The 24,029-nt window shown below is 38.0% G+C and overlaps 1 protein-coding gene across 2 annotated transcripts in view; it reads right to left on the reverse strand.

Moving 5' to 3' along the window:
* mcama (melanoma cell adhesion molecule a) overlaps positions 1-14,544 on the reverse strand; it is a 60,601-nt gene extending 46,057 nt beyond the window's left edge. The window contains exon 1 of one of the 2 annotated variants that reach the window (XM_088320877.1): positions 14,278-14,544. In XM_088320877.1, coding sequence (XP_088177003.1) covers positions 14,278-14,335 — 58 coding nt within the window. In that variant the 5' untranslated portion in view covers positions 14,336-14,544. The remainder of the gene's footprint in view (positions 1-14,277) is intronic. The other variant, XM_088320876.1, reaches the window with a different exon arrangement.
* Between the last annotated feature and the right edge of the window lie 9,485 nt (positions 14,545-24,029).

Genomic DNA, 24,029 nt, shown 5'->3' on the forward strand with positions numbered 1-24,029 from the left:
AAAGTCTGTTAAATGTTCATTATTCGAATAAATTGGGAAAGACAGAGGACAAAGTAAAAAGCAAATGTATTGACATTTGGTTTGACGTGACTTAAGCTGGTACGATGTAGTTAGTGGGGGGAAGCAAAGGGGGGTGAAGACATCTGATTAAAATTAAAACCGATGCTAAAAACCCCCACCCGCTTAAATGACTCTGTTGCATTAATCACCTTGTTATACAAAATAATTGTCCTGATTGTTGATTGGTTAGAGCCATGCAACTTAGAAAAGGGAGCAATTCGTGCACCTTGTTTTTTCTTAAACAATGCTAGCTTCTCATTCATGATTAGCATCCCTTTGGTTTTCCTTCTTGCATCACTGCAAGTCTTGGTAGCCAGCGCTAAACAATTTCAAGTTTCTTAGAAAAGATTCTGAACTGAATGAAGAAAGAAAAATGGAGCAAAGTGGGAGGGGATTCCACCAATAGCATATCTACATCTTACAGTATATGACATCGACCAACAGCAGACAGGCATCTTAGAGATGTATTAGGCATGTGTCTCTCAGAGTCATATACACGTGCACGAAAAAGAATTTTGAAGTTTTTGGGCGTGCAAAATAATTGGTTATGGATGTTTTATGTGGGCAAAATGCCGTAATAAGGTCCAATAAAACCTTGCATTCCACCTTATGAATGTGAAAATATTGTTAACTGAGAATGCCGTAACCCAGGTTTCTATTTTGGCTGCGGCTGCATCGGGTCAGATGCAATCGACATTTCGTTCTGTGTACATCGTTACACAGAATGACAATACAAGGAAATTATTATTATTATTATTATTATTTCACAGAATAAATCACAGTAATATAAGCAATCTTTCCTTATTATGTTATATTTTAGTTTTACATTTTGAGATGCACAACTGTTTTTTTTTTTTGTTTTGTTTTATAAGTCAGCAGATTCACTGAAATCGAAAGGCCCAAAAGTTGACAAATTTGAAATCTAAATACAAATTAATTTATTGAATAGATGTTATTTCTCGACACAAAGGGATTTTCATTTTACCTGGTGTTAATAAGAAGGAATACATGAAAATGGAAGTTTTATTTGTCAAATTAAAGCAAAACATCCATTACTATTTTGTTCAGTAAAAACTAACTGTCTCTTGTCTTTGCCTGAGATTTGGAAGTGTCATGGACGTACCGTACAGATAGTTAGATTCGGGTCACAATGTCACAGCTCTATCGTTGCTATCTTCATCTTTTTTTTGTTTGTGTTCCCTATTAAGCTTTTTGCAAGTGTCCACTGATAATATGTTGCTGTTTTTCTAACTATAGCTGTCATGCAATATCTTTTGGACGGACTGTATGTCAACAAAAGCATGGAGTAAGTAGATCTTAAACTATAAACATACGTCAAGGCGAATATTAGTCCATGGCTTCATGCTCGGGCCAATAATGAGGGAAAAGAGAAAAAACACCCGACCACAATTCGCTTGACACTTCTGTGCAAGCAATTCATACTGAGCGAGTCAAACCGCAAAATCCGGCAGAAGAGCTTATGTTTCCCAACAGCGAGTTAAAATAAAAGTCATGTTGTGCACATTGTACATTATTCACATTATATAACTTGCAAAACATATCATCTGAATACTTCTCTTTCTCATGAAAAATCTTTCTGATGACTGCTGTCTAAAAATTCCAAAACGGAGCTTATCTTCCCAAGGGCACATTGTTCATCGTATGGATTTTCAATTGTTTCCAAACCGTAAGCTCAAAATAAAGGAGTGCAGCGGCAGGGAGAAAGAGTTCCATGCGCTACCATGAGGAGGTAGTCGATACAGGGGCTACAGGAGAGAATTTCCCTCCCGGAAGGCGTAGGATCAAACTACAGAGGCAGCTGCTACTGGATATAAAATCTCTAGCTCTAGCTTAAGTCCATCCACTGAAAAACATACAATTGAATGCTTTTTGGGGGATTGGACGTCAACTTTGGCTTTGATTGTCAGAGCACTTCAAATGCGACACTGCTCAGTTTTGTGAAGGTTGCTGTCTTTGTCAACAGTTTTGGTTTGAGTTTGAGAAGCTGAAACCACTACATCATGCACTGAATCTGATTTGACTGCATTTTAGTCTTAAATTCAAATTAATAAACACTTCCAAATCTAATTATCTATAAGGATTCACCAAATTTGCGGCACTGACAATTGTTCTGGTGAAAATGACCAAAAGTGCATATTCAGTTTTCGGCCTAAAGAAGAAATAAAAGCGAGGAAAAGCTTCTGAAAGATGTGTGATGATGTCACGTCTAAGGTAAGACGAACCATGTGAAGATGGCTTTTACTAGGGGGAGCCTGTGCGCAACGATGCTGCTTATATTTCATTTTGCACACAAGAAATGTAGGTCAAAACAGGAGCCCTGCCAAGTTTTTACTGACAATACATTGTCTCAAAAGCTCATATGTCACTTCCATGTTTTTGTGAGCCCCGGTCAAGACTTTGGCTAATGTATACATGCTAACTTTACAGAGCTTACGTATTACAGTTGAGCCATTTTAATATGTAAACAAGTACTTTGTGTGAGACATTCAGTCCGTTCGTCTACAAAATCCATTAGCTGGCGCCAAACTAAGCTCAAGGAAAAATTGATTTATTATTTCATTTTTACAAATATGCGAGTGTGACTTGTTTGTTGCTTTAGACAGCACACACAGCCGCATTATTATCTCCTGTCAATTAAAAGATAAAATACTCCATTAGGTTTAGATTTTAAGTTTCAAGTTTTCATTTAACATAAAGGTGGTTTCATCATGTGGAAAAACTATAATAAAACAGTAAACAAAACAATTATTATATGCATTTTGTGAAGTACATTAGGTGTTCAACTGCAAAGTCTGCAACAAAAGTACATAGCGATCCTCAGCAGTTTAAAATCAAACGGTTTTAACAACTGACATTTGTCCTCTGGACTGCATACTTTTGATTTCAAATATGTTTGTCAGGTACAGTCTGGCATGACGCTCAAGCTCGGTTTTATACGTGAAATATACGCATATAAAATGTACAATGCGTGTCATCAAAACCGTTATTAGCTTGAAAGTTATTTGAATCTTACCTGGGGCAATTCAGACTCAGTTTCGTTCAACTGTCCCACGTGCTCTTCAAATATTAGTGCGACACCGGGATACTGCAATGATAGGCGAGGGCTGCTATACCTTTGCAAGTAGTCTTTTTAGTTGTCGTATCCAGGCTAAAATGCATCCAAAATTTAGCGGTGGGACAAAAAATGGATAAATGCATATATATCGTGTCTTTTATTTTCGGCAATTTTTAAAATCGTTTGTTTCTCCCCAAAACGATTTTGGTGATGTCATTTGTTGGCCTGGAGAGGGACGGGCACCACCAGGCTGTACATGCCCAAAACACATCACAGAAAAGGGTGCCCCTACAACCTTGGTGGTTAAGGGATCCTCCAACCCATCCATATCCGGTACGTTAAAATCCGGGAAAGCAAATGGAAGTGGATATTGGAGAAAGAAATCGAGCAACGAGAACTAAATTTTAAATCAAAAGTATGGACACAATTTGGTTTTCATACGGTTCCCAGAAGGCCGGAGCTAGACGGGATCAAAACTGTCTGCAAAATTTGTCCTAGACCCGTATCTCACTGCAGTAACATGACAAACATAACTGCACATCTTTTGCACCATAATTCCAATATCAACATTAACCAACCCAAACGAACTGCAGCTGCATGTAAGGGGACCTTTAAAGGATCACTGAGCAAACTTGGACAGGGCAAAAAAGATTACATTATTAATTGCACAACTGCTGAAATGTTGTATCACCTGAGACAGTGTTGTTTACCTGCAACACAGGGTTTTTTAAAAAATATATTGAATTTGAAGAATACTGATTCTTATTTGATAGCTAACACTTGTTTTTTTCTTTTAGAGCCTCTATTTCATTATATTATTTTACTATGTGAATTGTAAATAGGACCATAAAGGACCACATTTGTGTTACGTTGACATTTCAGGTCATAACATTTTGGGCCGTAAAGCTGTTGCACAGTGTACAATGTACACTGTACATGGTATTCTCTCATTGTCTAAGTTGAAATAAATGTCAGCTATGACACATGCTATGCTATGACTGACACAGACTGTGTGCAATGTTTTAACATCAATTATGGTTTATTGTCCCATGAGTGTATGATTGAAGTTGATTGTTTTTTACGGCAGAAAATGAAATCGTAATCATTATTTATATCAAATCGCAATACTTGTAGAATTGCAATTATCGAGAATATTGATTTAAATTCAATCGGCACCTTAGTATTGTAATACAATGGGATCGTGACAAAATCATATCGTCCCACCCTTACCAAAATTTTGAATTTTTCGTAGGCGTACTTGATGTTGCCGCTGCCATTTCTGTATGTTTATGTTACCGCTCAAGACAAATATGCTGTTGTGTGATTCCCTTTTATACGAGTGGGAAACCTTTTTTTTTAAATTTGTAAAATATTGAACACAATTTATATTGTTTTTTTTTACATGGTGGAAATCCAAAGAGAATTTACAATATTGCGGCAGTGTGTTGTTATGGGGTAGGAACCTTTGCGCGGTATCTGTTCACCGTGAGTCACTTCTGCCCAAATCATATAAGTGTAAAGATTCAAGCAGAGTGGTCCAAACAGCCTCATTCAACACACAATTTCCCTATTTTACAGGTTAGTCTGTTGTTTATACATTAAAGGTTTATACAACAAATATTGTCATTTTTGTAGCAATATTATTGACTGTTTGAATGTAGAGAATGAGTGCTAAATTTCAAGTTTTAGGAGGTTTCTGGCACCCGTAATAATTTCGTATAGGCGACTCTCAGCAGTGATTATATTTACAGTATGTGGAGATGCCTCACTCTGTTGGATAAATGTGTCTGGCCATAATAGTCGACAATGGAATTCATTTTCGACTTTTTTCATGATCAATTTTAGTCGACAACGTGCATCCCTATAGTGTTTTTGCAGCAACACGCTTTCTGTCTTCAAAATATTCCTCACTACATCGGCTTTTCTCATCATAATTCCAAATTAACAAGTGGAAGGACCAATAAATTACACATATCACGTTTGATTGACGCACAACAGGCTGTGCTAGGTCAGCGGTATTACACCATTGTTTCCGCATCTCGCCAGTGCACTCTCTTTAATGAAAACAATGAGGCAGTGCATTAGATTGCATGGTTGTTAGTGCCGGCTATCATTCAGCCAAACGTCTCTAATCCCTCTGAACAACTGCAGCCAACAGCTGCACACTTCCTACCTCGCCCACACGAGCGCTACAACGCTAGCCACTCGCAAAGCATCCCTGGGCGCTCGACCGAGACGCACGGATGGCGCGGAGGCGGGGTCACGTAGGGACCAGCCAGTGTTTTCACCGGGATGATTTACTCAGTTGAACTGTAAATTTTCTCATTTGATTACACTGATTTAAACCAGTACCTTTCACGTAACTCAATAAAAACTTAATTCTAGTAAGTGTTTTTTTTCATAGAGATTGAAATCCACAAAGGAAAAAAAACATTGGAAAAGTCTGAATTATCGAAGATATTCAGGCTGTTCAATAAGTGTCAACAGTTAAACAATTAAAAAACATTGATGAAAATATAATTCAAGTTAATAAGATAAAATGAATGAAATGATGTGCTGCTTTTATAAGTTTACGGCACAAGAAGGCATGCTTACTTCAAATATGAATGTAGATGGATTAGAGCTTGGAGTATTTGGTGTACAAATATTTACTGCATTTTAAACCTGGGTACTGCATTGCGTTGGATTAATGAAAATCTCCAGTGTGTTTTAGTTTAAAGTCAGGGTACGTCGTTTGAGTTGTCTTTGAAAAGTTGAAAATATAATATTTTCTCTGCTAAGTATGTGTTAACAATGAACCACTGAATTTAAAGAGCCCTCATATATTTTCAAATCACTTTTATCTGCTTTTTTATCTTACTTTCAGCATAGCTGTTCAGGCCACGGAATGGGAGGAAAGTGGGGATGGAGAGTGACTTTGCAGTTTTGAGTTAGTGTAGCGTAAAAATGTTGAAAGTGAGAAGAGACCTGTTTCAAGTACAGTCCAAGACCCAACCCAAAACTCCCAAAAAGATAAAAACATAAGGAGCTCGACAAAAGCTAAAATGATGACACAACCTAGAAGATGGCGAGTAAGAGCGGTCCAAATTCCGTACAGCACCCTTAGGTGTCTGCTTTAGTAACAGAAACATTCTCAAAAAGTCAAAGGAATCAAAAAAAGAATCTACAAAACAGATAACACAGAGGAATTAAAAAAGAGAAATGTTCTCCCTGGCAAACTAGCTCAGTAGCAAGAACAGCATTTGGAGTGGAGACCTTCAACAAGGTCAAAAATAGATGCAATTTAATTAACATGTAATTTACCCTTTAACGTGTAATTTTCTCGTCAATGGAGGCAAACATCAGGCAGTTTGCGGGACCACATAAGTCAGTTACAGACATACCATAGTATTATGGTGTGGTATGCTAGGACCAGCAAAACCTTACAGAGTCCTCGAGAAAGACCAGAAAATCATGGGCTGCTCTATGCCCAGCCTGGAGAACATTGCCAACAAGATTATAAGGGAGTCCTCTTTCAGAGGCCACCACATCATTGACCTGATGCCCTCGGTCAGATGCTATATATCCCTTAACACAAAGACTAACCGGCTCAGAGACAGTTCATATCGCAGTGCAATCACCACCCTAAACAAGAATGTGAAAAACATTCTCATTGATGACATACACAACACTGTCATCAATGAGACACAAGACTATTCTTTTCCTAACATTATTCTTTTGATATATTATATTTATTGTCCAAATATTGTCAATATTTGTGGCTTTACAACTACATATACATAGGTGGGAGATAAGATTACGGCACATTCCGACTTACAACTTGAGGTTGAACTATCGTGACCTGAAGAACCTTCGTATTAACAGCTGAACTGTAAATATTTCTGCAGCTTTTAAATGGTGCTTTGACATTTTGTGTGCCAATACAAACTTCCTGATATCCACACGAAACGTTCTCAAGTGCTTTCTGTCACAACACTCTGACAAACGAATCATCTGAGGTACAAGACTGGTCACGGAATAAACTCCACTCATAAATCAATGTATAAACAATCATGACCCTTTCAAATGGGAATAGCATCAAGGGAATATGCATAGCGAGCATACTCATGACTTACTGAGCTTCTTGTGTATGCCACTACATGTTTTGCCTCATAAAAACGCTGCACCGGCAGACTCCATACGTTGAACAACTGTCTGGGTGTGCAGCTGTCTCACATATTTTAACTTGAAAGATCACACCGGGTTCAGAGATAAAGGGTGATTGATGCACAGAGCTTAATATTGTTATATCTTAAGTAGACCCAATTTTTTGGACTACCCGATTTTTTTTTGTTAATGTCACGGTAAAAGCTGTGCTGCTGATTTAATGCACATAAATTGTGCCTGTAAGGCAAAAATGGCCATCATGCTGATGAACATCGGCCTCTGGAATCGATACAGGTCAGCATTGACTACTTTATTTGAATCCGTCATACCTAACATGGACTCGCTTCCATGCTGTAGAAATAAATAAATAAATTGTTCCTGCGGCCACAAATTGTATTTAGGTAAGTGCTCCTTTAGGAACAGGAGACCCCAGAATATGGTGTTCTGAGATGTGGATCATAAAGTGAAATTGCCGTATAGCCTGAAATAGAAACATATATAAATAGCTAATGCTTTCAGAATCTCCAGTATCCCAGATAAACAAATTAAAATAACGAAATCGTATAAAGTGACTACTGCTTGTGTGTAAAGGATTAAATAATATTATAAATAACTATATATGTAAAGGAAATGTGACATTTGTTCTACCTTTGGTGTGACATGACTTGAGCTGGTATAGTAGAGTTAGCAAGTGGATGCAAAGGGGGGAGATGGCGGAGAAAAAAATGAAACTGATATTATAACTTATACTTGTGAAGAATGTAATTTCCTCCTTATTTTTGATAATAGTCCTGATTGTCAATTAGCCATGGCCATGCTTCGTCTTTCTTGATGATCGCAAGCTTTGTTTTCATGGTTATGTTTTTGCATCTCCTTTAGCATTACTGCACACCTGGGACCAAAGATAATAATTACAGGACAAAAAATACAGTATTTTATCGCCAACTCGCAAAGTCTTTACGAAGCACATGAGATTTTAAACAAGGAGCCTCCGACGTGGTGCCCGCAATCACAAGATAGCCCCTCCTAAGAACGCCTGAGAAGCCCTGAACTAGGTTCTCACCAGTGGTGGGTCATTGTTATTTTACAGGAAATTGGCATGGTGTTTAAGTGGTTGATTGACCTTTTTTAACTTCTAAGTTACAACCTGGTTATAACAGAGTAACGACATAGTAATAAAATAATAGGTTGTCATTTTAGAAACGCCTATCAAACTAGTAGCCCTTTCATGACGATCAGCAACAAAAAGGAGCTATCAGCTTCAAAAAGGTTGATGAATAAATACAGAGAAATGCATTGTGGGAGAAAAACGAATAGCAAACCAGCATTTTATATGACGTCAACCGATAGCAGACAGGCATCGTATAGACGTAATTTGTCATATGCAAGACCACCCCAATGTTTGAACTTTTTTCAGTTTTTGGGTGCGTGAAATAATTTGTTATTGATGCGATATAGTGGTGAAAATACTGTAAAGTGAAAACATAAGGCGGGGTCGTCATGCCCCGGCGGTCTACTGTATTAGCGAGTTAGCTCCACCTTTGACAAGAAGCTGGTTCTCCATCAGCGAGCGGTGAACTAATCCCGAAACAGACGGCTTTAAACCGTCTCCGAAGGGGGTAGTAGGGAAGACGAGGATTAGGCTGTAGTAAACCTAATTAAGACAAGGCTGATAGAGTCAAAAACAGGGATTTAGGGGGGAAAAATAAGGATCAGGTGAGTGTTGTCCTATTGCGAGATGGCCTCCGGTATGGCCTTGTCTTTTGTTTGTGTACAGTAAAAGCCGGCTTCGGTTACAAGACGTCTGTTTTTACTGACATTTATCCTTCAGTAATGCAGCTCAAAGGTCACCAAAAAGCAGGTAGGAAAAGTCATCACATGTCGTCATATGATAGGTATTACAGGCGGCGAAGCGGAACTGTTAAAGCCCAAAACAATATGATTTGGAACACTCCTGGAGTTGGAATTTGTCCACATCTTTAAACGTTACATCTAAAAAAAAAGCCCCAATTTAACCACTTTTCAAGACAAAATCTATCAAAATTTCCAAAATAAGTTAAAAATTTAAAAATGTCATCTTAGTATCAGTGATGTATTGCATTTGATTCAGCAACAACAAAGCAGAGATTTCTATCCAAGCCCCCTTCTGTAGCCGATGGATAATAGCCAATAATCGCAGTTAATAGCATTATTGAATAAATGCACTTGAACCAACATTTAATGAGATGTAACCACTGATGGCGAACACAGACAAAATAAAAGCCAGACAAGACTCAAAGTCTTTAGTGGAATATTTTGGCAGTGAGCCGTTCAGCACATGCCAAAAACTCCATCGTGAAAAATACAAATTGTGTGTCACTGTGATTCTAATAAGACAAGCTGAGTTTTAATTGAATCACACAAGCTTGATTTAAAACTACTAAATCTTATTAACAAGCTACTGGATACCAGAAAAAAAAAATTGTGGATATTTGGCCTGTTTCTGGAGATAGAACATGGAATTTTGAGGAAGTTTGTGGTATCATGCAGACAGAAAGTCAAATTGATTTTTAAAAAATACCAGCTTGTAGGGTAAATCTGGTAAGGTTTGTTTTAGACAAGTAGATATCTAAAATATGGTTGTGTTTAGCCCATCAATTGTTGAGAATTTTCGTTCCCCAGTTGCTGTTATATTTACTTCATTTAATATGGTTTAAAACTGACCTCCTAAAAAAAGTTTAAAGTTAAAGGTTTTCTGTAATAAGTATGTGTTAACAATGCCCAAACGAGTTCAAAGATCCCTTATGCTTTATATTCCACTGCGCTAAACCGCTTTTGTCTTACTTTTATCAGAGCTGTTCAGGGCGGAACACATTAGGTTTGAGAAATGGGGTCTGGGGGATTGCTAGAGAGTGAATTTATGCTCGTCCTTGTGTTGTTGTTTTGGTTAGTTTTTAATTGCAAGTGTAGCATTCAAATGGTGAAAGTAATAAGTTGCCTTCTTCAAGAAGGGTCCAAATGCTAACCCAAACCCTAAGAAAGAGTCTATTTGTGTGCATCTAAGAAATGCACATACTTGCACGCGCATCATGAATGAGCTGACTAAAGCTGCAATCATGACTAAATGGAGGCAGATAGTAATAAAGTTCTACTTTCTATACAGCTCGTCGAAGATAAATTTTGATAGTTTCCTTTTTGTAATTTACTAAGACGTTTTTTTGACATAACTATTGCATCTCTCTAACCTTTTTTCAACCAGTTTTTCCTGTGAGGAGCCATACCAATTGCTCATGGTAACACCTAAATGGAGTATCGGGCAACATATCTTTTGTGAAACACTTCATTGAGCAATGCATTTCATAAAAAATAAACATGACTTGACTTGGTACATCAACTTTGAAAAACAAGTTACATCAAGAAGAAAAATAATTAAAGGTATGAATAGGAGATTGTTAATTTAACGACACATTTCAAGTTTGCCTTACAAATACAGTGATACCTACTGTAAGTACTGTATTTCGAACGGATTGGTATTCGACAAAAATAGGAGTAATTTATGTTGCAGTATTGGAAAGAAAAAAACGGAAATCAAACACAACCGAATGCGAACGAGATGAGTGGCCATCTTAGCTACGGGTAAAATCATTTCAAGAGAGATCGTCAGTCTGAACACACATGTTGAGAATTCTGTTTTAGTGTGTTTTTTTTGCCTCCTTGGCTGGTGGTTCCCAAGAAAGTACATTTTAAAGAGAAAGAAAAAAGGAAAACACTGAGAAAACCAATCAGTCGAAGAAGAAAATGATTGCTAAACAAGAGAATGGTGTACAAATATCTGCAATCGAACCTCTCCTCAAAGGTACAATAAATGCTTTCAAATTGTTTTATATTTTTAGCTTTACTATCTTTCCACTTTCTTATCTGCACATTTAAATCCTAATCAATGTTTGGAATCACTTTTTATTATATTTTAGGGGCATTTATAGTTAATCGGAAACACATTTTATGAGTAATTTGGGTCTTTCGGAATGCTTAGGAACCTGTAAAAATGAATATATATGTTTATTCTCGAAAAGGCAGTTTTTGTTTTTATCAAAAAGATAACTCAGTTATACACAAGGTTTTACAGGTTTGTGCAATGATTAATCAGTTGAAAAATATCGCTGAACAAAATAGCAAAACATTGGACGCAACAGGAATCGAACCCGGGAATAAGAAAGCTTGATGTGGTTGAGAAAATGGTCGGAACGCATTTTTTCAGCCACTTTTTACCACAGTGAGGGACCTTTTGAAACACATCTTCCAAAAGTAAGTTCAACTCAACTTTATTTATCTTTACAGAGCATATTACTTTATGAAATGTTGATTTTTTTTAGAACAAAACAATACAGGTTACTTATCTATCTATCTACCTATCTACCCTGGTCATATCCCTCGAGAGGGATGACCGACAGCAAGACAAACACATACAAAAACAAAGAAAATTAAAACAGGGAAAAAGTAGCAAAAAACACACACATTTTTTTTGGACCATGGCCAACCCAAATGCCCAAACACCCAAACAAGTTAGGCACTTCGGCACTCAAGTTGGTCATGCTTTCGTCCCTCCAGATAAAACGGGACACAAGAAAGCGTCCATGTCACTTGGTTCAGGGTGACACAACACACTCTTTTGTTCAACAGCACGGCCTGACAGCTTTCGCTGGTTTACCCCTGCCACATCATACAGGTGCCCTGCCCATCCCTTAGAACACGTCTAAACATCCCACTATCCTTTTACAACACCTCTCCACTCATTCCTATCACCACCCAAAGGTCTCGCAAACCCTAGTTAAAGGGTCACTAAATGTGAGAGGATGTGGAAGTTCAGCGACTGAGTGGAAGAAAGAGGAGATCGGAAGGATGACAGGTATCCTATACAAGTCTGAAACATACTTATATAAACCTTAAACATACATTCCATACGAAATATTGCACTGAAGCCACTTACGAACAAATTCACGATCGTCCGAATCTTGTTCGTAAGTAGGGCAGCGTCTGTTGATTTTATTTCATTATAACACTTTTAAGTCAAGGTACCAAAGATGTACGTTAGAGAATTGAGAAAACTGAAAGTCGTCATTAAAGATATCTCATCTCATCTCATTAACCGTACCGCTTATCCTCATTAGGGTCGCGGGGGGGCTGGAGCCCATCCCAGCCATCTCCAGGCAGTGGGCAGGGGACACCCTGAACTGGTTGCCGGCCAATCGCAGGGCACACAGGGACAGACAACTCATTCGCTCATTCACACCTAGGGACAATTTGGACCAGCCAATTCACCTGAAATGCATGTCTTTGGAATGTGGGAGGAAACCGGAGTGCCCGGGGGAAACCCACGCAAGCACGGGGAGAACATACAAACTCCGCACAGGAAGTCTAGAGCTGGATTTGAACCCACGACAGGTTCCCATGACATGAACTGTGCCGCACAAGCGCTAACCACTGCCCCGCCGTGCTGCCCTCATTAAAGATATGAAAACCAAAAAAGCACAACAAGGGAAACAACGTTTTGATGTATCTAATGATGAATCGGACGTCAAATAAATACATGGTAAATGTTACGTTAGCATAGTGTTCATAGTTTACGTTGTCAATAAATGGTTTTAATCATGGCGCAGGTATTCAACACTTGTCACATACAATGCTTAGTTTGAGCTGAGAGCAAGTCAAACTAAATTTTATCCAGATTTTCAATCAAAGATTAGGGGTCGTTATACAGGATTGTGTGTTTTGTAAAAATAAATACGGCACCATTACGTTGTATGGTATAAAATGTTTCGGTACTCAATTTGGTGGTCGAGTAACGAGGTATCACTGAATTCATACTAAATGTTATTGCATTATTTTCTGATGCACTTACAACCAAGGAAAATCTACTATGTAAATATTGCCGATATTTCCTAACACAAATATTTTCTCTTACTTATTTTTTGTTATATTACATGTTTATCCTGGATGGGAATGTCACAATTCTAGTTCTAATTCTAGTCCTGTTTCACGTTTTTACAGACGTTCTGATTAGGACCCTGATAGTGTAAAGATAAGGTGTGTCATTTGAGGTGTCCTTAAAAAAGTTCAAAGTTATATATGTTCTCTTAGGTGTGTGTTCCCAATGCCTAACTGAGTTGTTTAAAGAGCCTTTATGCTTTCGAAACTCTTTTTTTATCTTTCTTGGGGTTTGGGTTTGGCTATAGACTCTACTTGAAAATGGCCGTTTGTTACATTCACAATTTTCATGCTGCACTGACAAATACAAACAGACAAAAATCTGCGGAGGACGGGGATGATGTCAGTCTTAATTCTTCAACCCAATGTGTTCCGCCCCGAACAGCTTTTCTTAAAATTTAGATAAAAGCTGATAGGTGGGGAGAAAAATAAAACACAAAGTTGGGCATGGTTAACACAGACTTAAAGGAGAAAATTTTTGACTTTCTACTATTTTTTTAGAACATCTCAAACGACAAACAACAACTTTAAGATGTCGTAATTTCTTAGAATATAATAAAATGAAAGGCAATGTTTTTATTGTCAATGATTACGAGATTAAACATGAAATAAAACGCTTACACGAAAAAAATGAAGAAATAAAATTTCATTAGGTTAGGGTATTGACATGAATTTATCAACACCCAAAGCCCCAAAAAATTAACGTTTTATGTTGTCGTGTTAATATTTGCCAATGCGTAACACACGTTAATTGAGACGAACAGTAACAAGTGCGTTAACGCCTCGCAAACCTTCATTTAACACCGGCGCGGCTTTCTTTTGTATTAAAATATAAGGAAAATGAAATGAATTCATAATTTACAGTTTTAAAAATCGACGAAACACACGACAATTTCCATAAAATGATGCTAACTCCGAATTGACTCGGACAAGTTAGCCCTCGTGCGCGCGCGGCACAGATTTAAAAAGCACAACTTTCAAAAGTTAGCCGATAAAAGTTGACGTTGACGACAAAAAAGACGTTAACTCACCGCTTAACGCGTGAATGGAGAGAAAAAGACAGAAAAACGCTCTTGGTTGGAGAGCCATGTTCGATGCTCGCCGTATCCCGGGCAGGAGCCAACTAAAGCAAGTGCGCTCCACAGACTGAAACAAGTTGGGGGAGGAACGAGGGAGGAGAAGAGGGAGGAATAAATAACAGGACGCGACGAGTTATGAATATATTGGAAAGTAAAGGAGACAGGGAAATAAGGAAATAAGCAATTATAAAGGGGGAAAAAAAACATAGAGTAGAAAGCGGGAACGTCTGGCTCGCGGGCCAGATATGGCTCATTAAACAATGTGCTTACTGTATGGTCACAGTTGAAAACTAAGGGTGGGAGAATCAACCCAAATATCGATATTATCAATATTGAGCTGGTACTCGGATGTGATCGATACTATCGTTTTGGGATATCGATACTGTGTTCCCTTTGCAACTATCACTATGGTTATGTTGTTTGTGGGTCGTAAGGTTATTATAACTTTTTACATATTGACTGTTGTTCTGAAACAGTTGTAATAGAAGTATTTCTGTCAGGACCAGAACGGAGACAGGACCCACTTGCGTTACGTTTCTCTCAGTTTTATTAGAAGAAAGGAAAGGGTTGCACCCACGTGATTGCTGGATGCGGGAAAAAGGTCGCTCCGAACGCGGAAGTGGGACTTCCGTGGCGAGCGATGGCGGTGTCAGGAACGGGGGAAAAAACGGGTCAGTACCCGGGGCAGGAGAGCAAAAAATGTGGTCGGGATCAAAAAACGTGTCGAAGCCAGGAAACAGACAGGAGCAAAACCAGGTGGGAGTCAGGGTCGAAAAAGCTTGCTTAGAGTACGCTGAGGTTCGCAGACGGACTGACAACCGGTAACAGATAGACGTGGGTTTAAATAGTGACAGGAAGCCAATCAGAGTCCGAAGCAGTTGGCGCGGGCACAGGCGCATCACATCGGTAATCATGACATATTTCTATACTGTTAAAAGTTTTTTTATATAGTATTGTTTATGCTTTTTGCACTTTGACTACATTATGCAAATAATAGGCAAAGAAAGGTATTACAGTTGTCATGTAGACATTGTTATATTTGTATTTTAGTACATTGCTTCTTTGTTTGGGTTTGACTATCTTGCCTTTTGTTCTGAAGCAGTTGTAACAAAAATGTTAATATTTATATTTTCATACTGTTAAAGTTATCATTGTAGTTACTGTATATATTAAAAACAGAACATTTTTAGTGCTTAAAATATTTTAGTGATGATTTACAAACAAATTCAATGTGGTGAAGAACGGTTATTTGATGCTCATGACATTTCCAGACAAAAAGTATCCGTATCAGATCGGTATAGATCGATACGACACTGTATTTACCTGGATCAAATTGATACAAAAAAATACGGGTTTTGCCCACCCCTGCTGAAAACCCAGAGAACAAACTGTAAACCCCCCAAAAACACCAAGCAGCCAGAGCAATTTGATTGGGTGAGCGGTAAGAGTGGGCAGATCTCTGTATTCATAGCACACTCCCCTAATAACGTCAGTATCCTATTATATTTTGTGACATTTTCACAAAAAAACTTTGCTCGCAACTTGTTTTGAAACATTATTTACGACAAAACTGACGGTCAAAATAACAATTTTAGGGAACTGCGGGAGGGAGATATATTTTAAGTGGTATGTTTGTTGATATTTTCAGCATTGTTATCAATGAAAACGAAGACAATTTGATTCTAATTATATGCCAATGTGTTCAAAATTGGAAAGACTGGAAAGACTTTTAACAATTTACAATATTCATTCACTCTTTTTGTATTTTCTTTGATTAAAATCCATTCATTAGAATACAAATAAGGGATAATAGGCAATTCCTAACCAGTATGTGATTGGGGTGTGGCGGCTTGATAATAAAATTGAACATTAAGGATTTAAATTAAGTGGTAAATTGGGGGGGATGATAAGAGCTCCAGTCCTCGCTCTGCTCCTTAACCTCAATCTGGTTTCAATTTTCAGGCTTCATCTCGTCTCCTTCATCCATTAAAACAAAAGTTACATAACAAACAAACCCTGAAACACTTTACAACCATAATTATACACACAAACAATTCAGTATCATCAGAAATACAACATAAATGTCATCGCAACTGTGCTGCTCCGAGACATGCTAATATTAGGACGTACTGCTATGTCCTACATGGGTGCGTCTCCTTGCTCCAGGGTAAAACGTTTCAAGTCCCCCTCCCAAATATTGGATCTGTTTCTGTTTTGGAGCTTGGAGCAAAACTGAAAAAAATCTACAGCAAGGTGTTATGACTTGCTTCTTAGGTTAAGAAATATAAAACTTCTTATGAGAACAAAAAAGTTTGATCACACTACCTATTTTAGCTAATCTGCATTGGCTCCCTGTTAGCTTAAGATGTGATTTTAAGGTTCTGTTGGTAGTATACAAAATCATGCATGGGAGCAACCCTCATATCTTTCAGATTTAATCTCCCCTAATGTTCCTGCTCAGAGCCTTGGCTCTGAAAATGCAGGTCGACTAGTTATCCCAAGAACCAAGAAGAAATCCACAGGTTCGAGAGAGTTCTCCATTCGGGCCCCGGTGCTGTGGAATGCTCTTCTCTCTGAGATTCCATCTGTAACCTCAGTTGGAGTGTTTAAATCTAGGCTTAAAATACACTTCTATTCTACAGCTGTCATGAACCAGAAAAATATCAGGACCCAAATGCATGACGTTTCTCACACAAGCCTTTTATTTTACGGGAAATGGGGAGCCATGCACGTTTACATTTAATTTCAACACAACGTCTTGTGTTATGGAATGATAGGAATGATAGCAAGCCAGAGGCCGACGAGATCGATACCAATTGTCCGAGCAGATATCGGACAGATGGGGTCGATACCGGACAGAATGGGACAGACAGGACTGATACCAAAACAGGATATCCAAAATAAACAGGACAAACTAGACGGGAACGAAACTGGAAACAGATATTTAACAGGACAAAAATAAACGGGAAAAATACCGGACAAAAAATACCAAAAGGAAACAGGACTGAGTCAAAACCCACGTCTTGCTGAGCAGAGGTTCGTTGACGGACTGATAAAAGGTCAATGAGAGCACTGAGCTTAAATAGAAGGAAAGCCAATCTGTCAACGAGCTGCAGCTGGTGCCACACGGGCGGGGCCAAATGTGCGCCATGGAAACCGCTTATAAATGGCTTATAAATGGCTTATAAATGGCTTATAAATTATATATATTTTGTGCTGACAATGTCTGTGAATTGTTTGTTAACGCAACCTCCATTGCAATTTTTATTTTTTATTTTTATGCTATACTATAATTATTTTATATTTTATTTTTATTTTCATTGTGAGTTCATGCAACATCAGTTGGAGCCTGGTCATCCTGGAAGGGGTATTACTTCATGTGCGGTCCCTTCTCAAGGTTTCTTCAATTTCCTCATGCTGAGGTTTTTGAGTTTTTCCTTGCCCTCATGTAGGTTTTAGATCAGGGGATGGTGTAATACGAGTCTGTAATAGTCTGTGGTCTGTGGGTCACAAAAAAATGACTTGATTTGACTTTTTTGATGTGCATGAATAATTCCTCTCAGGTGTTTATCCTCACAGGGTTTCACTATACTCCGTCTTGTTTCCTTACCCAACTATTCATCACATATATCATATGACGTAAGAGTGAAGACAACCGGGAAGTCTTTGGTTGCACCGGAGACACCTTTGCTAAAACAGGTGCTACAAAATTACGCTTTCAGGGGTCAAAGTCCGGCCCCCACTCTGACTGGCACCCCTCAGCTGTCCCCTCAGCTGCTGGGGCCAAAAACATTTACGACTTTGTGTCTCTCCTGTCTAAAAGAAATTTCGTTTGAATAAAACTTTGTTTCGAACATAACACAAACAAAAACAATAAGTCAAAATACAAAAAAAATGCTAACGTAACATGTCCGAAAAGGAAAAGGAAGAAGGATATGCTTATTTAATCCCACCCCCTTTCAACTTCCTTGATAATTGTGTCTCACAACTAGCTCTTCTGTGTATTTACATAGAACAAAGACCTCATGAATATACATGTTTACATAGGTTCATATTACAAGACACTAGGGAAACAACAATGATGAAAAATAAAAGTCCTAAACCATATTTCTTTTCTTTTATATTTCACTCTGTACAAAAAAAAGTAGTCCAAAAAAATCATATAAAGGAAGGTAACGAAAGATAACACGATAGGGGAGTGGGTAGCAGATATGCTTTTAGTGTTGCTTTTGCTCTACTATATTTTTAGGGACACCAAAATTAATTCACAGAAATCAATTATTGTGGCAGTTTTTTGGATGGAAGTTTAACGGTGATGTAAAATTTTTACATGGCGAAAAACAATAATAAGAACGCCCTCTATAATTTAAAATATATATATAAAAAGAAAAGGGGTAAGGAATATCACCACCATCCTCTACAGGCAGTCAGGTAGGTTACCTTAGATGTGAAAATGTCCTAAATCAGTACATTTGATTTTGTTGTCTCTGCATTTTTCCCCAGAAAGACATTCCACTCTCCCAGCTCAGAACGGTATCAAATTTAAACACAATATTCTACAGGCAGTCAGGTAGATTACCCTTGAGGTGAAAATCTTCAAAAAGCTGACTCAGCAGTTTTGCTGACTTTGTAGCTTTCCAAGAAAGACATTCTACTCCCCTAGACCAGTACAAGTTAAAGATTACAATCTTTCACAAGCAATCAGGAAGTTGACTTTATAGGTGAAAAGTCAAAAGACTTACTCAGCACCTTTGGTTTTGCTCACTCAGCAGTGTTTCCAGAAAGACATTCCCCCTCTTTCAGGCCAGAAGAGCATTCAATTTAGACACAATGTCTTGTAGACTGTTAAAAGGGTTGACCTATAAGTGTAACAATGCCCCAAAGGTTGACTCAGCACTTTTTTTCCGGGGAAAAACATTTCACTCTTCCAAACCAGAATGATATTGAATATCAATACCATGTTTTAAAGGCAGTTGGATAGGTTACCCTAAATTTACACAATGCCCCAAAAACAGATTAGACCGTTTTGGTTTTGCTGACTCAGCAGTTTTTACATAAAGACGTTATCATCTTCAAGACCAGAACAACATTTAATTTCAACACAATGTCTTTCAGACAGTTAAAAGGGTTGACCTATATGTGAAAATAAATCCAAATAAAAGTCGACTCTGCACTTTTGATTTGGCTGACATTTTTTCCAGAAAGACATTCCATCTACCAGGCAAGAAATACATTGAATATTAACACCATCTTTTACAGGCAGTCAGATAAGATACCTCAGATATTAAGAATGCTGAAAAAATAAATAAAGAAAAAGCTGACTCTGCATTTTTTGTTTTGCTGACTCAGCAGCTTTCCCCAAAAGACATTCTACTATTCTATGTAAGAAGAAGTTTGGCCAGGATCCCAATATTTTAAAGCAATCTGGCAGGTCAATCTAAATGTGAACGACTCAAAAAGGGAATGCCAACCGAAAATTGATTCATGTCCCAACACGGTTAATGGCGCACAGCCATTCCAGTTATTTTCCCCGGATTCCCTCGCAGGAGTGAACTGAAAAAGCTGAGTTTGCGTTTTTAAATAACACCGTAAAAGGTAGGTGCAAAGAAAAATTGGAGTTCAAAGAAAAAGGACAGAAGAGAGGTGGACATCTTTGAAATGAGGAAACAAAGCAATGCACATTTTGAGTTTCTAAATAAAAAATGGACGACTTGGAGCCAATCACAAGAAGGAGTCATCCCATTGTCTCAACACTTGATAATAAGAAATCAAGAACATTTCTAGTAAATATTTTAAGGATTATGGTGAATCCATCCAGAAAACGATTCCAAATCTCAGAAAGTACATTTCCTAAACTAAATCTAAGAATTGAAATGGAGTTATAAATAGTAAGGTAACCTCTCCATCTCTAACTAACGTTATGTCTCAATCGGTATTTCCGGTATGCGTAGAAACAAGAAAGACAGCATTCTATTTCTTCTTTTACTCTTTCTCAACATATATTGACTTTCCTCCCATCACACTGACATTTAAAGATTTATAATAAAGTGGGTGCCAGGATCTGGCGCTCTATTTAACCCTTAGAGCGGCAATCTGGGGGGGAGTGGCTGGAGAACGCCCACCTGTGTCTAATCAGTGTCCACACCTCATTATTCTGGATCTTTATATTGATTGGCTCAGACCACAGGGGATATTTGGTCGTTGTTATTTAATGGTCGCATGAGTTCTTTTGGTTTTTTCTTTGTATCCTGTATCGCCGCATGTGGGTCCACCCGCAAATCATAGGTGAGGTGAAAAAGTACTAGGTAGAGTGGTAGTTAGGTAATGGACTAAGATAGTATAAAATGGATGATCTGATGTAGTAGGGCAAATGTACTTTACAGTAAAAGTGTGATACACAAGCAATAAGATGAATTAGACGCTATCTTTTTACCTCTCACTCTCTCTCTTTTGTTTCTCTTTCTTTTTTTCTCTTACTTTCCTTCTTTATCTCACTTTGTTACTTTGTCTCATTATCTTTCCCTGACTTTCTTTTTTTCTCTTACTTACCCTTTCTTTCTCTGTTTCTCTTACTATATATTTTTCTCTATGTTTCTTTGACTCTTTCTTTCTTTTTTCTTTCTTTCTTTCTTTCTTTCTTTCCCTATGTTTCTCATAAATTCTTTCTTTCTCAATGTTTCTCTTACTTTCTTTCATTCTCTATGCTTCTCTTTCATTCTTCCTTTCACTATGTTTCTCTTACATTCTTTCTCTATGTTTCTCTTACTTTCTTTCTTTCTTTCTTTCTTTCTTTCTTTTTTTCTCTATGTTTCTCTTTCTTTCTTTCTTTCTTTTTTTCTCTATGTTTCTCTTTCTTTCTTTCTCTGTTTCTCTTTCTTTCTTTCTTTCTTTCTTTCTTTCTTTCTTTCTTGCTTTCTCTTTCTTTCTCTTTCTTTCTTTCTTTCTCTCTGTTTCTTTCATTCTTCCTTTCTCTATGTTTATTTCGTTCTTTCTTTCTCTCTTAATTTTTCTCTTACTCAGTTGTTATCTCTGTCCTCATTATTTCTTTCCATCTCACTCACATTTCCTTCTTCCTTTCTCTCTGTTTCTTTATTCCCTTTCTCTATCTCATTTACTTTCTACTTTTCCTTCTTTCTTGCTTTATTTCTTTCTTGCTCCTTCTCTCCCAGTCTCTCTCTTTCTTTCTCTCTTACTATTTTTCTCCATCTATCTTTCTCTTCTCTTTCTCTTCTCTTTTGCTCTCTAATCTACTATCCCGCTCTCTCTCTCCTTTTTATTTATCTCTTTCCATCCCTCTCACATTTCCTTCTTCCTTTCTCTCTGTTTCTTTATTCCCTTTCTCTTTCTCACTTGCTTTCTATTTTTCTTTCCTTCTCTTTCTTGCTTACTTTCTTTCTCTCTTTCTTTCTCCTTTTCTCCCAGTCTCTCTGTCTTTCTTTCACGTTTTCTCTCTTTCTATTTTTCTACGTCTATCTTACTCTTCGATCTTTCTCTTAAATCTTCAATCCCGCCCCCTGAGAGAATGCTCTTTCTACCATGTGGCCTCAGAGCTCAAATGAGTTTGACATCCCTGATCTAGACACTGTCCGGGAGATAAAAGTTGGTTGGCAGGAAGGGGATATTGGTATTTAGGGAAGAATTGTAGATAATATAATGTGTTGGTGGACATAATCGGTGGCCTGGAGCCCATCGGTATGTAGTTGTCTTTGATGGTAGTTTTGCCAGAGATCAAAGCCAGGAGAGAAAGCTGACCACGTGTTGTGAGTCATAATTGTATTCATATTTAGTTTCTTTTGTCATTTATTAGCATATTGGTATTGGAGTAATGCAAAAGTAATTGAAAGTAATCAAGTTGCAGTACCCCTACAAAACCCTGATAGATAGATAGCAGAGTTGGGTAGGGTTACTTTAACTAGATTACTTTCAATTACTTTTGGATGACTCCAATACCAAATATGCTAATAAAAGACAAAAGAAACTAAATATGAATAAAATGGCTAAATTTTGTGCAGGCTTGGGGAGTAACAGAATACATGGAACGGCAAAAATGATGTTGGCAAGCTGTTTGGATTTATTTTCATTTTGTTTCTGTCGCATTTTATGTTAGTTTTGCCAGAGATCAAAGCCAGGAGTGAAAGCTGACCACGTGTTGTGAGTCATAATTGTATTCATATTTAGTTTCTTTTGTCTTTCATTAGCATATTTGGTATTGGAGTAATCCAAAAGTAATTGAAAGTAATCAAGTTGAAGTAACCCTACAAAACCCTGATAGATAGATAGCAGAGTTGGGTAGGGTTACTTTAACTTGATTACTTTCAATTACTTTTGGATTACTCCAATACCAAATATTCTAATAAAAGACAAAAGAAACTAAATATGAATACAATTACAAAATTTTGTGCAGGCTTGGGGAGTAACGGAATACATGGAACGGCAAAAATGATGTTGGCAAGCTGTTTGGATTTCTTTTCATTTTGTTTCTGTCGCATTTTATGTTAGTTTTGCCGGAGATCAGAGAGATCAAAGCCAGGAGAGAAAGCTTACCACGTGTTGTGAGTCATCATTTTATTCATATTTAGTTTCTTTTGTCTTTTATTAGCATATTTGGTATTGTAGTCATCCAAAAGTAATTGAAAGTAATCCAGTTAAAGTAACCCTACCCAACCCTGGTAGCGAGGTTGTGAAATGAGGTTGGTTAGGGAGGTTATAATAAGGTGAGTAGAGCAATAGAATGATTGGCAGTTAGATCTTCTTGGTTTGATTCAATAACTCGAAAACTACAGCGATAGTACACTAAGTATGCAAAGTAGGTCAGTAGATCACAATTCTCCTCAGACGGACTCAATCGCGAATCGGGACACTCGGGTAAAGGATTCGGTTACGACTGCGAAGAGCAGAAGCACTTAGTTCCAGCGGTTTCACGTCCGTGCCAAACGCTTTTACGAAGCGGGCCAGCGGCTATAAAGCTCACATATGTCAAAGTAAGCCTTGCACCTCATCATCCAGGTCTGTTTGCTTTGGACTCCGGCCAAAATCTTCGGCTCGTGAGATCTATTTGTAGAGTGGCCGGATGCTCGTAAACAGGTTTTACGTCTACAAGCACGTAGGTGCGCGTGCAAACCGGCTTTTTTGTTTTTGACAGCGCACTACCTTCTTTTTTAGAAACATAAACCTGGGGTTGGTAACCCAAAATGTTGAGAGAGCCATAGTTGACCACAAAAAAAATAAAAAAATAAATATATATATATATATGTATCTCATTTCATCTCATCTCATTAGCTGCACCGCTTATCCTCAGTAGGGTCGCGGGGGTGCTGGAGCCCATCCCAGCAATCATCAGGCAGTGGGCAGGGGACTCCCTGAACTGGTTGCCAGCCAATCGCAGGGCACACAGGGACAGACAACTCGCTCACTCATTCACACCTAGGGACAATTTGGACCGGCCAATCCACCTGAAATGCATGTCTTTGGAATGCGGGAGGAAACCGGAGTGCCCGGAGGAAACCCACGCAAGCACGGGGAGAACATACAAACTCCGCACAGGAAGTCCGGTAGCTGGATTTGAACCCACGCAGGAGGTTCCTAAGACCTTAGAACTGTGCTGCACATGCGCTAACCACTGCGCCGCCGTGCTGCCCTCAATATAAAATATTGAATAAATGTGGATTCTTTTCACAATTGTGTCCCACATATTGTTGATTATC

Source organism: Urocampus carinirostris, chromosome 17, assembly GCF_059441175.1.
Source record: "Urocampus carinirostris isolate Australia breed hairy pipefish chromosome 17, RoL_Ucar_1.0, whole genome shotgun sequence".
Taxonomy (NCBI): domain Eukaryota; kingdom Metazoa; phylum Chordata; class Actinopteri; order Syngnathiformes; family Syngnathidae; genus Urocampus; species Urocampus carinirostris.